At 40.3% G+C, this 17,465-nt stretch overlaps 1 protein-coding gene across 6 annotated transcripts; it reads left to right on the top strand.

Annotated features, from left to right (window-relative positions):
- The first annotated feature begins 6,094 nt into the window (after positions 1 to 6,094).
- Positions 6,095 to 16,402, top strand: LOC9272053 (chloroplast sensor kinase, chloroplastic). 6 transcript variants are annotated; one of them, XR_010738249.1, is made up of 15 exons: positions 6,095 to 6,644; positions 7,787 to 7,954; positions 8,395 to 8,706; positions 9,064 to 9,129; positions 9,201 to 9,269; positions 9,383 to 9,475; positions 9,848 to 10,050; positions 11,989 to 12,262; positions 12,767 to 13,050; positions 13,143 to 13,215; positions 13,431 to 15,430; positions 15,576 to 15,608; positions 15,768 to 15,820; positions 15,909 to 16,035; positions 16,118 to 16,402. XR_010738249.1 is itself a non-coding variant. In XM_015764943.3 (10 exons), the coding sequence occupies exons 1-9, from the start codon at positions 6,240 to 6,242 to the stop codon at positions 13,010 to 13,012; spliced, it is 1,836 nt and encodes a 611-aa protein (XP_015620429.1). In that variant the 5' UTR covers positions 6,095 to 6,239; the 3' UTR covers positions 13,013 to 13,050; positions 13,140 to 13,429. The 6 variants fall into 6 exon arrangements, 2 of the variants coding, with proteins under 2 accessions (XP_015620429.1, XP_066162298.1); XR_010738250.1 differs by lacking the exons at positions 15,576 to 15,608; positions 15,768 to 15,820; positions 15,909 to 16,035; positions 16,118 to 16,402 and having other exon boundaries at positions 13,140 to 13,215; positions 13,431 to 13,459; XR_010738252.1 differs by lacking the exons at positions 13,431 to 15,430; positions 15,576 to 15,608; positions 15,768 to 15,820; positions 15,909 to 16,035; positions 16,118 to 16,402 and having other exon boundaries at positions 12,852 to 13,050; positions 13,140 to 13,429.
- The last annotated feature ends 1,063 nt before the right edge of the window (positions 16,403 to 17,465 follow it).

Genomic DNA, 17,465 nt, shown 5'->3' on the forward strand with positions numbered 1-17,465 from the left:
CGGCCAACGGAGGGGTGGACGGTGTGGCGCTTGAGGCGGCGAACGCGACGGCGAGGCTCGGCGGCGACTCTAACGGCGGCGAGCAGCAGCCGGAGGTGGCTAAAGCGGCAGTGGCGGGTGGTGCGCGGCGCTAGGACGATGGAGGGCACGGGAGAGCTCGGCGAGAACGGGAAAAAGGTGGAGGAGGGGGCGGGTGTGCTTTATATAGGGCCGGGGAGGCTAGATGTGGCCGGGGGAGGCGGGGAGTGGCCGGTGAAGTGGGGGAGGTGGGGGAGGAGAGAGAGGCGGGATTCGATTTTTGAATCCCGGCCATCTCGGGCGCGGCGCGGGGGGCGGGGGAAAGTGGGGCGGCGGTTGCGGCACGTGCGGGAGAGGGCGTAGGAGCAGGCAACATGCACGTGCGGGAGAGGCAGGCGGCAACGGTTGCAGGCGCGGCGCGGGCGCCGGCCGGAGGTTGGGGACGGGCCCGACAGGTGGGCCCCACTTGTCGGTGTCCTGGAGCGAGGAGGGGGCGCGGGGCGGCTGGGCCGGCCCAATGGAGGGGGCGCGCGGGAGGGGAGGAGGGAAATGGGCCAGTGGCCCAAGAAGGAAAAGGAGGGGGCCAAAAGGAAAGGAAAAAGGAAAAAGAATTTCTAGGGATTTAATAATTGCTTGTGCTAAGTTTTAATTGGTTAAAATTATTTCTAGAGCTCTGAAAATTCCATTAAAAATCCTGTTAGCATATTTTGACATGTAGAACCCAAGAAAAATTCCATATGCCAATTTCGATTTTTATTTGCATTTATTAAATTAGGGTTTCTCTCTTGCCATTACACAGACAATTTCTTGAGATCATTTATTAATTTAATTTCGGCTTGGGAGAAGAACTTCAGGGTGTGACATTACCCCTTCGCTGAAAATCGAAAGCCAATGCAGCCCCGCGTCAGGTGCCAAGTTCCACCGGATGATAAGTAAAAACCTCAGTAGAGATGGTGGCAATGCGACGAGGGTAGTTGTATTGATTTGAGAGATAGTTTACAATGGCCCCGGGTATACATATTTACACCCATTTGTAGATACTAGTCCTGGTTGGACAAGAAAGAAACTTTCTAAAGATAAAAGGAAAACATAAAGTCCGAATCAGACACTAAACACAAACTGAATATAGCAAGAATCCGACTATTGGCGACTTGATAATTCCCGTCGGCCAATTCCAGGACTCTGAAGCCAATACTGACTCTAGGCCGATGATGACTTCGGGGCTTACCAAATTTCACCGTTAACACATGCCCCCCAATTTTGGAGTATGAGAACTCATGCTTCAAAATTCTGGTCTTGATAACTCCAGAACTGATCTTGATAATTCCCGTCGGCTAATTCCAGGACTCTGAAGCTCTGATGTTGACTTCGGGGCTTACCAAACTTCACTGTTAACACATGCCCCCCAATTTTGGAGTATGAGAACTCATGCTTCAAAATTATTTCTGTCTGATCTTGATAACTCCAAAACTAGAGCCGATGCTGTTTGCATTAGATGAGCCAGACTGTCAAACTCGTGGCAAAAAAATCTCTCTGATAGGTGCTGACAATCCTTGTAATGCAAGATCTACTAACTGCTCATCACTTAGGCTCAAATCATAACATTGGCTGCGAATATTACGAAATCTCTGAATATATTCCATAGCCGATTCTCCTTCTTGCTGCTCAACCGATATTAAGTCTAAAAGTTTTAACTCATTGATTCCAGCAAAGAAGTAATCATGAAATTGCTTCTTAAGATCGGCCCATCCTCGGATAGAATTTGATGGTAATGATGAAAACCATGTGAAAGCCAATCCAGTCAAAGATGATGGAAAAAAAATCTAACTTTCAGAGCCTCCTCAACCGATGCTTCACCACATTGAGCTAAGAATCGGCTGATGTGTTCCATTGTAGATATATCATCTTGCCCTAAAAACTTGGAGAAGTCTGGAACCTTGTATCGGTGTGGCAATAGGACCCCACTAAAACAAAACACCCCCAAAGAAGACATTTTTATAAAGAATAGAGACGTTTTGTTTCATCTCTAGTAGATAGTTGAGGCATTTTTATAAAGCGTTATAGGAACACCTCCCCCAGGACCGTCTCAAAAATATAGAGACATTTTACAAAACACCTCTACAAAATCTGAGACGTTCACTGGACACGCTTGAAGCACGTCTCCATAAACACATATAGTCGTTTTAGCTGTTTCTCTATAAATAAATAATCATTTTTAGAACAAACATTTGCGCCATAACTGAATTAACGTGGAGACGCTCTTAGAGGCGCTTTATAACATCTCAATATTATGTTTGCATGTATTTGGATGCCCCAGTCTAATACATATTTTTATTTTTGTTAATATGTTGTACTAAAGACACATATATGTCTTCGGATAAATACTTGTACATATTTAATTTTGTTAACTGTATATGCAACAATTTTATGGGAACATGCACTTTTTTGGAGTTCTCAAGTATACTATAAAGAGAGAATCAGTGATTGTTGTTGACGGTCGTTATCGATCAGTTTCGACCGTCAATATTAACAAAATAAAAGAGAACTAGTAAGGCTTGCAATGCATATATATGTTAGAATAATAATATTCCACTAGTATTAGGTATACTAACCTTTTTGCAGAGAATGACCATAAAGTGGAGAAGAATCGATATCAACACAAACAATAAATCAATCGGGCGATGTCGAGAATCAGTCTTATGTATGAATGGGCCAAAAACTCAGAAATGACACGATTAATTGGGCCAAAATTCACAAGTCTATGGAGAGGAGAAGTCCAGGAGGCCACCAGCCAACTTGTGGGCTAGTTGGGCCAGCCCAGGGTTCGGCCGAACCAATGCCAGCGCCAATGGATGCAGGGTTTTGAGGGAACGGTGGAGATTCACCCCCTATGGCGGTTGGAGGGTATTACCGACCATTCCAACCGCCATAACCGTCATTACCTGCCTATTTAAGGAGCTCTTCTCCTTACTTCACACACACACCTCAAGCAAAGCTCTCTCATATTCTCTCAAGTTTATTTTAGTAGTATCAAGCTAGTGGAATAGGAACAGAATAGAAATCAGGAGTCCGAAAGCCTTTGGAAGAGTTCGGGCATGACTCTACTAGCTCTTCTCTTCTCTTCTATAAGCCTTCGGGTATGGCTTTGTAATATTATTAGAATACTCTTCTATATACATTTATGGTATTGAAATACTTTCCGAGTATATGAATGCCTACTTTACATTATGTTCTTGTTATACTGAATATACTACTAGCTTATCTGGGAGATGCTTTAGTGCGGGTATAATGTTTGCTTATGCAATTACTCTATGTCATGACGATGATATTAGAGTAGTATCTGGTAGTTTATACATGGTGTCTAGGTTACGGGATATCATTATTTGGGGTTATATGCTGCGGATGAGAGGTGGGCCGCTGATGGTGACAGCTCAGTACGGGTATTCCTCCACATGTGTATATAATCCTAAGTTAATTCCCTGGGAGGGTATTCCTCCGTATTTAGCCCTGGTTGTATGGTCATGACGGGCTGTCGTAAGGAACTCGGCAGTCAGGGGTGGCTTCTCGAAGTACCAGGAGGGCATCGGATAGAGGGTATTAGCTAGTATATCAAATAACTAGAATGTATGTATACTATGTATACTAGAAGTATAGGAATATATTTCCTTTACTAATTTCTTTCCACTTAGCTTAGATAATATATTATATGAGTAGCTACTGCTTGTGTGTCACTCTACCCTTGGATTATCTTAACTCCTGCTTAGGCTATGATTATCACAAGTAACATATAAATTATTAATCAAGTTCTCTCTACATGATCTTCCCACAGGATAAAATTAATACGATACCCTTGGAATACTCTCGGGTGAAATGTTACAATGGTATATCCGTGCGCTTGCGGATGAACTCTGTAACCATAATATACCAGAAGTATTTCTGTGGCATTGCTGAGAATTATATTTCTGTAATGTCGTTAAGAAATACCAACAATTGTAAAATAGCAACGCTCTGTATACAATAAAAAAATGTAGTTAAAATTAAACCATCCAGCACGGTGAAAAAAAAAAAACAGAATTGCTAAACTTCAGTCGACAGAAAACCTACCTCCAAACCTTGCAAATTTTGGTTCACTGGATGTGCTTCGCAATTCGTGCTCCAACTGCTTCTTCTCCAACTCCGACGAACTCCTCTTCTTTCTCCGGCGCCAGCGACAACCCAAACTCTAGCGAAGGGCCGACGAATTAGGGTCCTGGGGGTGGGTGGGGTGGGAAGGGTGGGAGGGGGAGGGGAAAGAAGGGGGAGTTCGCCGGGCTTAGAGGGATGCCCGGCAGTGGGTGGCGGATCGGGTGGGTGGCGAGGCGCTGACGGTGGCACTAGAGCCGTTGGGCTGGAGGACACCAGTGGGCCAGCGTTGGTGGCAGGGGCATCACGCTGCCGACGGCTCGAGGAGGAAGGAGGGGGAAGGGGGAGGAGGCTGGCCGGGGGGCATCGCCAGCGCCGTTGACGCCCTCCATCCAGCCGGCGAGGCAGGCGGCGGCGCGGTGGGGCGGTGGTGACGGGGGATCGTGCAAGGGACGGTAGGAGCAGTGGCGGTGCGATCTGGATGGGGGAGGAGGAGAGGAGTTAGAGTTAAGGGGTCTGAACGAATCTTGAAGCAGATCCAATTGTCCAAAATTAATTTGAAAGATAGGAGGTAGGATTTTCTGTCAACAGATACGTAGACAGCCAAAAAAAAAAGATCCACAAAACAGCCGAGTTCACAATTGAATGGAAAACTAAAGTTCAACGAAAATTCCTGAACATAAGACTAAGGCATGTCTTCTAAATTGATGGAAATCAATCTAAATAAGTTCTTCAGCTAGAAAGTGTATCACATCTTTCATCTTCCTTCTATTTTTTTTAAGGGGGCATCATTTCTTCAATTATTTTCAAATTTTTGGGCGTGACAGGTAAGCATACTAACCCACTGCTACCATAGTTGCCGTTATATACCTTGTGATAAAATGTCAATCTTGACTTGTAGCCCATAAAGCCAAAAACCTAGGCACAATTTGATGTCTTCGCTAAAAGGGTAGAAAGGGCTGAGCCTGTGCGGGATGAAATAGCTAGTGCACCGACCCCAGTCCTTAATGCCATATTTCAAAATAGCTTGGGCTCCAACTCGGAAGATGGCATAGAAATCTTTGACAAGTTAAGAAGTTCTCCAAGCAAATATTTCAAGAGTATCAAAGAGGATGCCACCAGGGGAGCTAGCCAGGCCTTGGCGATGACAAAATCTTTGTATCCCCGAGTGGATATAACTGCCGCTAGGATGGCTTCGCCGATGGGACGTCAGAAGAGCACGCACTTGAGCTAATTGATGAAGCCTAGGAGTTTGCTCGGGAAATAGCTGTAGATGTACTTGAGAACTTCCGGGGATGAGAACTTTAATATAAACATACGTATGCATTAACTTGTTTATGCTAGTGTTGAAAATGAACCCTCCGTTTAACGTTTAAATCCTGAAAAAATTTCTCCCAACGTATACTAAGCCTAAAACTTAGTTTAGTGATCGAAAAAAAATTCCAATCTTTAGCAACAGTAAACAATTCAACACAAAATCAATGACAAGTTAAACGTAAAGAAAAATATATTGAAGATATAACAACTTATTTAATAAAAAATATTTACAAATAGGTTCTCAGCACAAGAGTAGTTGGTGCTGACAACCTATTTATAAGAAAAAAATATTTACATTTTAGTTTTTTTAAAAACTATTTTTCATAAACAAGTGATTGGTGTCACTGACAACAACCCTTTCTCAACCGTAATTTAGGTTATGTGGAAGGCAAGGGGGACGATGCAATATCAATGGCAGCGTCGACCATGGCCATAATGATGTTTGTGCCATGAAAATAGTTTAGTTATTGAATAGGTATTTTTAATAATTTATTTGTAAAATAAGTTTTTAAAAAGGGAGAAACTATAATCCATCCATACAAGGATAACGTTTCTCTGGCTAACGCGACGGTCGTGGGTTTGTGGGCACAGGCACGCAGCCCCGGCAAGAAGCCACTGTTCAGCCACACCAGGAAGCGGTAGCGGAAACTTGTGTCCGGTGCTCTCCGCAATCCGGTCGACGCCGGTCGTTTCTGGCGCTCGCGGCTCGCCAATGGCCAAACCAACGTCGTCGTCCCAATAGTCCCCTTGGCGTTGTTGCCACCGCCTCCTCCCGCACCGCGATGCCACTCCTCGACACCCCCTACCTCGCCCTCCGCGTTCGCCTCCCCCGCTTCCCGACCCCCCACAATCCCAGACCCGCCGTTGCCATCGAAGCCCAGCACTCCTTTCCCCACGGCCTGCTCGCCCGTGCCGCGTGCCAGCCGCTCCGTCACGTCGCGGCTCCAGCGGAGGGGGAGGGGGAAGAGGTAGAGGACCTCGGCACGCCGTCGGCTGCGGCCGTGGCGGAGGCCATCCGGCGTGCTTCGAGCGCGTCGCCGGTGCGTTTCAGGAGGGTGCACCGGGAGGAGAATGAGAAGCTGCGAGGAGAGGGAGGCTTCACGGAGCCCAGCACCGACTTCCGGCGACTGTGCGGGGAGCAGCTCGAGATGTTCCGGGTGGTCATCTCCCGCGACGCCGTCCTCTCTGTAAGCTATATTTTTCCCTATGTATTGATAGCACTATATAGGTTTGCTTGCTACTCCTACAGTCTTGTTCTGCTCAAAATAAGTCACCTATGAGCAATATAGTTATTAGATGAGAATAGGTACTACCATCTTATGTTATTTTAAGGAACAAAAAGTACATCGAAACATTGGAGAACATATAATAAGGTAAGGATGACAACAAAATGATATCAGGAGTCCAGGATGGTAATATCCAGGTCCAATTGTGCTTATGTGCACAACATTTGTTCATGAACAGTTGATGATTAAATTTAACTGAATAATAATTATAGTAAAATTCAGAAAACCACAAGTTTTATAGTTTAAGTTGCAGAAAACCACATGTATATTCTGACTTGTGGCATATAACCACAGGTTTTATGGTCCTTATGTTTCATAAAACCCACCTTTAGACAGATCTCGATTAATTTCAATATATCTGAAACGATATTTTGCAAATTAGTGAAGAGTTAAACTATCAACCTTAGTCAAGAACGCAATAATTATAAAAAATTATATGCACTCTATATTTTAAAATTTTAAGTAATTAAATCCATAGTCAACATGCATCGAGGTTTTGTGAAACTTTAGAACCATGATGGCTGGGGTTATGTGCCACCAGTCAAAATACCAAGGATTTTATGTAAGTTTCACCGTAAAATATGTGGTTTCGTGAAATTTACTCTAATAATTAATAAGGAGTGTAGAAGTTTGTTTTCTTCTAGACTACGTAGAAAAGGTTTTGAAGTGCATCCCCTTCTTCTTTCAAAAGGAAATGTAACTGCTATATTTTCATTTGTGGAAATTTTCTATTAGCCCCTGCAAATGACACTAGGATTCCTCAGCCCACAAAAATGGAGTAGCAAAGTGTTTGTGAGTGCCAACAGTTTTCATGTTTTTTGTAGCAAATTCTGAATTTCATCCTTTGGAGGTGTAAAGTATGAGAGCAAATAACTAGTTCCGCGATTAATCTGAAACAATCATGTCACCATTTGTTTCGTTTTTAGCTTATCTGCCATTTAGATGAATAAATTCTTTTCTTGTTAGGAATTTATTAGGTGCTTATTTCAACCTATGTGGTCATAAATTAATAAAGAAAATGTTTTTATCTATTTATTTTGAAGGTGTATGTAAGACCTGCTGGCAGTTATATTATGGATCAGCTTGAATTACGTCGAGTTGCTTTATATCCTGAAACTAATGTTTCTAAAGGAGATACAGTGATTCTAGTTGGTAATTTCACCATATCTGCTGGACTAAGAGCAGCGGAAGCTTTTCTTGTAAAACACCAGGTAAATTATTCATTGCCTTTTAATCCACATGGTACTTTTCATAGTTGTAATACTGCCAATGAAGCACCTTATTTCGTTTAAGAATTGTATTGATTGGACAAAAGGTTAACGAACACCTGACCTCATTCTTGTCACCACATGTGCGGATGTGCCTATGAACCAATGCAGAGTTCACTTGTGCATACAGCGGGAACAACATTATTTACCATTTATGTGGGTTAAAACTTAGTGTATAAACTTGTTTTAGTAAATTATTTATTTTTTAATCAACTGAACATGCAACTGGCAAATAGTAGGGCAATGTTAGCGTTAAAGAGATTGTCAGGCCACACCTGCTCATCCAGTTTTAGTTACAGCAGCTATTGAGCTTTCAAGTTTAATCATGTCAGTTCTTCCTATTTGTTTTAATTTCATTGATTACTATATCTCATATGCTGCAGATGGAAATCATAACTGAATTTGGAGCTGTAGTCCTTCCAATGGTGAAACACCCATTTGTTGTTGGTTTCCTTGTTGCGGAGCTCCCAGAACTAGTTGGATGTACAAAGAACTCCGAGACTTCTGATATTCAGATACCATCACACTCATTCTTAGACAAGTCATCAGATATAACTCCATATACTAAAGGGGAAACTTGGGATTTTCAAACTTCTGGAGACCAAGCTAATAGTTATGCTCAGTTAGTTACTGAATGGAAAAATAGTGCACTTATGATTTCTCGAACTTTAGCAATGGCTTATGTCATGGACCAGGTAGTTTGTTCATGACCATTAGATAATTTTTATTCAAAATAAAATCATTCATTAACTGTTTTTGACTGGAATCATTAACTGTTGCCAGCCAATGCCTATAACCTTTCTTGTAGACACATATTATTTTGGAATTTGGGAAAACATGCAATTAGGAATGCAGTTTTGAGGCATCCCCTTTGATATACAGCAGGCATATGTGAAATATTTCCTGATGTTTTATTCATAAAACATGGGCATGTGTAACAGATATGCTCTTGATAAACTGAAGAAAATATTCCATAACTGAATTCCTCGCCTGCTCTAGTTTACATTGCTAGTTATATATTTTGGTTATTCACATAAGTGCATTCCTCGCAGAAAGCATATTTGCTTCAGCAAGCTTCCTGGCAAAACAATATTAGAATGAGTGGCTTAGTAGAACAGGCAAGTTTTTAACTTCAAAGTACCAACTGAAAAACATCATAGTATTCATCTTACAAGAATCCCTTTGGCAGATTCGAGGACCCCTCGCTAATATAAGAGCTCTTGCAAAGATGTTATCAGTTCATACAAAGAGAAATGAGGTATGTGGATCAATTCTCATTAAGCTGTTCATTGTTTTTCACTTTGTTTAAATGAATCTTGAAGTTGTCTTGGACGCTTTCCTGGTTGGGTATCCTAATTTGATTTTTTGCAGATCTCTTATGATATTGTTGAAGACGTTATGATCCAAGGTGATCATTTGAAAGATGCTTTGCAACAGATTCAAGATGCAGTTTATCTGACTAAGGTAACATTGTAATGACATTTCATAAATCACTGACAAAACTGTGTGCTCTACTTAAATACACCTCTTTCTTATTAGCTTGGAAAATAAAAAAAATAAGAAAGTACTGCTACTAAGCGTTAGGCTGGAAATGGATACCAAGGGTAATGGGGTACATATAGGGATGCAATGGGAAAAGTGCCTACAAATGGGAACAAAATTAAGTGAAAAGTGAACCATCAGTTCAGTGGTGTAGGCCAATGAGCAGACCTATGTACATCCCAAATGATAAAACTTAATTAAGACAATGTTTTAGCATACAAGGATAATTCCATTATCTCTTATGATTTTTCCTCACGTATCCCTAAGTGAATTTTTGTCATGTTATCTGAACAGGTGAACATAGTTAGGTACAATGAGGAAACCTTAAAGAAAATTCAGGGGTCACCTTCTTCAAGAACTCTACCACACTATCAATCAGATCCTAAGAATAGTTCACAGAAAGTTGATTCGTTGTCATCACATGATTCTGACAATGGAGACATGGTGATACCCATGCCACCTCTCTGGCTGGCCCCTCTTCAACCCCAAGACGCTAGGTAACAGTTTGCTTCAATTTGCCATTCCAAGATGTTGAACTCTCAGTTACATAGTAGACTAATTTCATGCGTTGAATGCTTTGTTTACCAAGAAATTGTTGTAGCTGTGATTTACTTGTAGTTCAGTTTTAGTTATTTCAAAATAAGTGTAGTCTATCACAGACCAATAACTATTGATTACCAGTACCCAATGCATAGTGTCACTCCTGTTTTCAGTAAAACTTATTTTTGTCATAGTTTTCATGTGCTTCTAAAGTACTCCCTCTGTCCCAAAATATAACAACTTTTAGCCTTTAGAATTTGCCCCAAATTATAACAACTTCTCCACCAACATTCCCTTCTCAACCAATCACAACCCACCATGCAATTTTCCCACCTACCTCCACTTCTCAACCAATCACAATCTTCCACCATTTAATTCTAAGTAATTCTTAATAACCGTGTCCAACTCTAAAACTCCTTGTATTCAGGGATGGAGGTAGTAGTTGTTTGCACAGATTATTTTATGCTGGACCATTTCTTGTGTAATAACTATTTTATTGTTTACTGAAATAAAAATGCACATAACATTTCAATGGTTTCAAATAAATCTAGCTGTTGGGTTCATGAAACATCATATCCTAGTTATTCTACACTATTCCTAACCATGCTTATATTTCAATATTTGAGAAAACCATAATACTCTAAATTTCATGGTCTGTTTTTCTGTACTAGCAAAAGTTCTATTGTGGTACCATGAATATCAAGTAAATATTACTGTACATTTCAAGTTTATGTTATCTTAATTGCCAGAGTTTCAGACTGACAAAGTTTTGCATTTGAGATCCATTACAAAGGTAGAAGGATATTATGCAAAACATATGTGAAATCTAAATCCATTGTACTATGCAAATATGCAACTAAAAAGGGAACAGGAAAGCATGTAGCATTGAAATTAAGTGGAGAATAAAACCATCATTTTCTTAAAAAAAGATCTACTGATCCAAAGAAAAAACATATTTACATTGACCAAATTTCTGAAAATTTTCATTACATATATCTTGATCAATGCCTATGTATTAAACACTACTATTCGCAATGCTTGTTTTCCGTGCACACGGTTTGTGAACTGCTAAAATCATATTGAGAAGTTGCTTTAAAAATCATATTAATCCATTTTCAAGTTTTTTTAGCTAATACAGTACTGAATTAATCATGCGATAATCCGTCGCTCCATTTTGTGTGCTGGAGGAAGTGGTCCCAGCACTTGCAAAGAACGCGGCCTAAACTGTTCTTTTACCTCAAGCACCAACTCCATGTTTTTGTCCAGAAAAGTTTATTTCTTTTCCCTTACCCAGTTGAATCGATTTAATTTTGGTCTCTCAACTACAAAACCAAACAAAACTCATCTCCTAACTCTTAAAACTAGAAACCAGATAAAAAATGTCCCTCCTACCAACTAGAAGTGGTTTTCACATATGTTGGTGGACAGAAGAAGAAAAACAAAGTCAGAAAAAAGTGGACCATCATCAGTAAAGATTTAAATTTTAAATTCAATTGATGCTAGAAAAGATTTATGTTTTTCTGACATTCTTTGTTCTTTTGTGAACTAATTTTTGTTTCATCTGTCTTCTTGTTTCACAGTGTTGATCAAGACAAAACAATCGTCCATCTTGTCCCTTCCCATAAATCTTTCTTTTTGCATTTGATTTATTGGGGTGTTTGTATGAATAGTGTATATATTGAAAAAAATCACTTTTATCGATTTGGATAGTGTTGGGGTATTTGCTCTTTTGAGGACCTCATGTCGCCCATGTCCCGTGTACTTGTATGTCAGTACTTTATTTGTTTACATCTCAAGTTACCATATTTTTAATTGCTTGAGTAAAAAATAACTTAGATGTTAGTCCCCAACAATTCAATTGTGCATTATTTGTCACTTTATTTGTTGTCAGGCAGACCATGTGATCTCTCTGTTGTACTGGAAGATTTGGTTGGAGCAGCTCAACCGCTTGCTTTTAGGCAGCAACGCACTCTAGATGTAACAGGAATTTCACACCCGCTTCAAGTTGCTGTTGAGGAATCTGCTTTAAGACAAGCGCTGAGTAATCTCATAGAGGGTGCTCTTCTACGCACTCAGCTTGGTGGCCGAGTTCAGATATATGCTGGTGAAGCACCTGCAGGAGGCATTCTCGTTGTCATTGATGATGATGGTCCTGACATGCAATACATGGTAAGTACATTTGTTCTTTCATTTGTAAGGCTCTTTAGTGTTTCATAATGTTTTTTTAGATAATGGAAACTTTATTGGCCTCTGCATAACTAAGATGCACACAGCCAAAACACACACCCACTCTAGTTTTGAAACAAAAGAAAACATAAAACATAGGGAGAATTATGGGACATCAATCCAATGTAATTATGACTTTTCATCAGTGTGCCAAAGAATTCCTTTGGGACAACAATACAAGAGCATCTCATTCAAACTATTGTGCAATGTACTAATAATGAAATATAGTGTCGGTTTTCAATTTTCTAGTGAAACCTAAAGTTAACTGATGGTCACCAGATTGAGATATTTTATTTTAGATGCGATATTTTGGAGGCCTAAATTTGTTTGAACTTTGGTTCACTTGCTTGTATTGCTTCAAGCACTGTAAGAATATTTTCATGTCCAGCAAAGTTTTTATTTATCATTGACAATTGGTTCAAATTTCTGATTTCTATCATTTTACAGACACAGATGCATTGCCTTGCTCCATTCGGGTCAGACCTTGCGGATGGTATGCATGAAGATAATATGACATGGAATTTCATTGCAGGATTAACAGTTGCCCGTGAGATACTTGAGAACTATGGCTGTGTTTTGCGTGTGATATCGCCTCGGAGACCTGATGCAATTATAGGGACTGGAGGTAGTCGTATTGAGATATGGTTGCCAACTTCACAGACAGAACTATCTGAGATCACTGAAGGAGCTTAGCTGAATTTTAGTAATCAACGCATGTTTAGAAGATAAAGGTAATTATGCATTCAAGCTATTATGGTCATTTACTGAAGCTTTATTTGTTGTCATAATCTTACTTTGTCAGATCCATCATGCTATTTAGCAGGTCATGTTTAATTGGCATGATGGAGATCATACCACCTTTTCTGTTTTGGAAATGTTCGAACGACGGCTGCAAAGTGAGCTTATACTTCTGATTAGATCAGTCATCAGTGAAGCACCATATGAACATCTTTACACGCATTCCAGTAAAGCATGTTACCTGTGGAAAAAGCACCATATGAACACCTTTGGACGTTTTTGTAGCATAAGGAACTGTAGCACGGTATACAGTTTGTATGGTAGAGCTAGATACCGCACTTATGAAAAGAAGTACTTTTTTGTTGTTTCGCAGAGCTATGGCCTATGGGAACTTCATGAGTATCATCGATCGCCAGAGGAAAGTTTTGGGGGTTTTAACGATCACTTGATCATTTCAAACCGGCCAATCAGTCCTCTCGAACTGGCCGGATTGAGCAGCAGCGTATCTGAATATGATCGGATCATTAATCAGGTCTCAGCGGGAAAAAAAAAATCTATGGGACAGGGCCTTGAAGCCAACCTCCCGAGGCCCCATCTTGATTCTTGCCAATATTTGCCACGCATTTTAAAGCATGGTCCACTCTAATTTATTCTGGTACTGTCCAAGAGCAAACTTTTTATAGCAGAGGCGACTATTATCTCTATTTTCATACATATTATATATCAACAAATTAAGAGGTAACATATACAATAGATTCATCATCTCTCTACTTATCTCCATCTCATCATCTAATCACCTATGTGGTATTGTTGACAGTTCTTAAGTACCGATTTCGAACATCGACTACTGTAATAAATAAAAGGAGAACTAACATTTCTTACACGTATATCTCAGTTATAAAAAATGTAGTTTCACTTGTATTGGAGAATCTTTACTATTTTAAAAAAGCGTAGTGTTGGTGGTGAGTCCTAAACAATCGAAGGCTAAGATTGCTGGAAGGATCGTCCTGCAGAATCAACGGTCCACGCTCCTCCGCATTTGTTCCTGACTTCCTCTTTCTCTGCATGACCGCATCTATTCCTCCGCAACGCCCCGCGCTCCTCTCGCTCGCCCGCTCTCTCCCGTCGCAGCCCCGTCCGCGCCGCCACCCCGCTGCCGCCGCCCTCGACGCCTCCATCCATCTCCGCCCCGACCTCCGGATTCGTCACCCCCTGGTCCCCGTCGCACGGCGGGCGCTCACGCCACCTCCAGCCTCCGCTGCGACCTAGACGCGGCCTCTGGCGACCCGGGCGCCCTCTCTGCCCCCTCCATCGTGCTCCTGGAGCCTTTTCTACTGCAGCCCCATCGGCCCCCTTTTTTATGATGATTTGGCTTTTTTTGCACACTGTTGGTATTGTCAAAGCGGCCGTTCATCTCTTTCTTTGTCACTGTGAATTACAAGGGGAAGTCAAAGTATGTGTAACCAATCTGATTGAGCAGTCAACAGGTTCCTTAATTTGCTCTTGCTCACTGTTGTTGTAAATGCACCTGTTTATTTCTTTGTTTGCACCTTGAATTATGAGGGGAAATCAAGGTATCTAACCAACCTGAATTGGACATTAGCAGTTTCCCTGAATTTCTTTTACTTATTCTATATAAATGCGTAGAAAGATCCAAGTAGGTAACAGCCTCATGGTACTGAAGAAAGAAGAAAATGCCTGGAAGTGTGGGTTTTTTTTTTTGTGCAACATGCTGCCTGTGAATGCTTTTATGAAACATAATTAATTTTATTATATAACTTCATTCAACAAAAATGCTATGGTTCCTGCTATTCGAATAATTGCCCAAATTTAGGCTAGATTTCCCATGCTTCCATATACTACTGTTAGGCTGATGCTTGATTGTTTCCGGATTTACCAAGTTTCAATTTAAATCTCCATCAAATATTAGAGAGTCACAATCAAGCATAAAAGGTCATTCGCTTGGTGAGTTTTTGATTTTATTATCTCTCTGATTCCTTGACCTGAATTAACATTATTTTTTTTACAAGAAAAGATCATTCTCTAGGTAACATATAAATATTCTCTATGAGTATCTCACATGATCTGAAGTTACAGCTGAAACTAACATTGTCACTGAAACAAAATTGCAGAGTTTTTAAATTGTCATGGATGCTCATGTCTGAGTTTAAGTCGTGTGGTAACAGGTAACCACCTTTATCCCGTGGAATAGCATTTGGCATGGCCATGCTGGTGGGTGGTATAAAAATCACAAATGTCTAAAATTTGAAATAGCCTTTGAGGCTGAATGATTTGTCAAAAGGTTATGCTCAGGTGACAAAATTCTTTCGCATGTCCGATTGGGAATCGGCTTATGAAACGAAGCCCATATGGGTAAGGCAACACCTGATTTGTTTGTTACCTAGAATTGGTGTCTGCATTGCAATTATCACATGAAGCATGCCTTTGATTTTCTCAATCTTCAATAGCCGCATGAAAAAGATTTGTATTCTATTTTTAATCAATTTTTGTTACACAGGTATGCGTTCCTTTACTATTACTCCATGCACAGGTAATTTGCTTTCCAGTTAGCAGCACTAACTTTGGTTGTCCTAATGTCCTCTTTAATAACAATATTCTTCTGTACAAATTGGTTCTTCATTTAGAAGGTTGTTAAACGGGTAAAATCCATGTAAATTCGTGAGAGTAATAATGTTACTCATGTTGGCAGCTGAGCACTCTGCTATATATATTAAATTTGGTACTGCTCAATCTAATCCCATGGTAAGTAGTGAGCACCTGTTTATGAAATTTTTAAGATCCCATGCTCATTTTATTCCAAATTATAAAGCCTGTATATATAATGTGCAAGACAATATCCTGGCCAAGATGATGTTGTTGCAAGAATGGGAGAAGGATGATCGGTTTATATATGTCTGGCTTCTTAGTTTTTTTAACTAAGAGATTCAACAACAGTCTCATCTTATTTTTGGATCACAGTAAGTCATATATCTAACTTCTATCACAATCATTTTGAATATGTATTATGGTACTATAATAACAATGCTTGCATTGTTACAGGTTAGCTGAAACTCTGGTAATGAACATAAAGGTTAAGAGAAAAAAAAAGTATTTTAAGGCAGGTAGAGCCATAGAGCATTCTTTTCAGTAAAAAGAATTATAACAAAAATTCAGCATATTTGGTACAGAACAAGCATGGCTCCTTTGGATCGGATTCACTACAGGTTCCTTTAGCACAGGTGTAGATTTAGCAAGACAATATTTGAAATTTTTGTATAGATGATGGACACCAATTGATCTGACAAGTTTGGTTCTAGGTGATGATTAATCTCTTCTACAGTTTAATTTGCTGCGTTGATTATTTAGTTGATATTTTGTTACTTTGTCATATCCTTGTATGGACAACTGGAAGGGGGCTAGGAGCTGCAGACAATGGCATCTATGGCAGCACATGCATTACTCTAACCATAATAACAGGAAAATGGTTCGAATGGTCATAATGCTTGTGGCTAGCGGCAGCTCAATTGTGACCAGCAACAGTCAGGTATTATTGGAAGGGTCTAGCCACCATGATTACTTAACAATATCACATTTTCTTTTTCACCGTTGCATCGCATGGGCACTCAACTAGTAAAGGGAAAAATACCAATAATAAATAATGTAGTTGTATTAGGATTAGAGAATTAACTTGGATGCAGGAGTTATACATCAAAGTGAAGAAGAAATGAAGCCGACATACAATGAAACATACATCCGACGAATCACGTGCGAGCACACGGATTGAAAAGCCCACAAGTTAGTTCAAACCGGCTCAAAGTAGGGCCAACCACTTGGGAACCGACTGAGAGGCGCACCTTGCAGCCTCTCACCAAAGGCGGTGGAGAGAGACAGTTTGCCTGGTTCGGCCAAACCAGAGGTTCGGTAGAACCCTAGCTGGCACTGACTTCAGGAAAATTAGATGGGTACCTCGTGTGTTACCGTGGGATATTTGTATCCTACCAAAGTGGTATTCTTGCTTTGAGGAAATAATATGGAAAAGAGACATGAATGATTAGTCCAAATGGACTACATGAAACCTTGATAGAAAAAAAAAAAGAGGCACATTCAGAATTGTACATACAGTTGATCTCAAAGAAAAGTGAACAAAATCACCTTTAAGTTAGTGAGATGTCCCGTGGTGTAGCCAATTGTAATTCTGAATTGGAACTTACACAGCATGAAAAAAAGAGATATATGAGGCTAATTTAAAAGGTATTAAGATCAGACATAATTTGAAATAAAGTAGAACGGATTTGTCCTGAGTATAAACTTGGTCGTAGAGCCTCCTATCCGTAAATTTACTGTAATAAAAGACTTTAATCTACACAATCTGGTATTGGTGCAAACTAAGCAAGTTAAAAATACATAA

This window comes from Oryza sativa, chromosome 12 (genome assembly GCF_034140825.1).
Source record: "Oryza sativa Japonica Group chromosome 12, ASM3414082v1".
Classification (NCBI taxonomy): Eukaryota; Viridiplantae; Streptophyta; class Magnoliopsida; order Poales; family Poaceae; genus Oryza; species Oryza sativa.

Bases quoted from the DNA above. Each gene is read 5' to 3' on its own strand.
- LOC9272053 (XM_015764943.3), top strand. From the start codon at position 6,240: ATGCCACTCCTCGACACCCCCTACCTCGCCCTCCGCGTTCGCCTCCCC. The intron at 6,645-7,786 runs GTAAGCTATATT...TTTATTTTGAAG, and splicing joins CCCGCGACGCCGTCCTCTCT to GTGTATGTAAGACCTGCTGG. The intron at 8,707-9,063 runs GTAGTTTGTTCA...CATTCCTCGCAG, and splicing joins TGGCTTATGTCATGGACCAG to AAAGCATATTTGCTTCAGCA.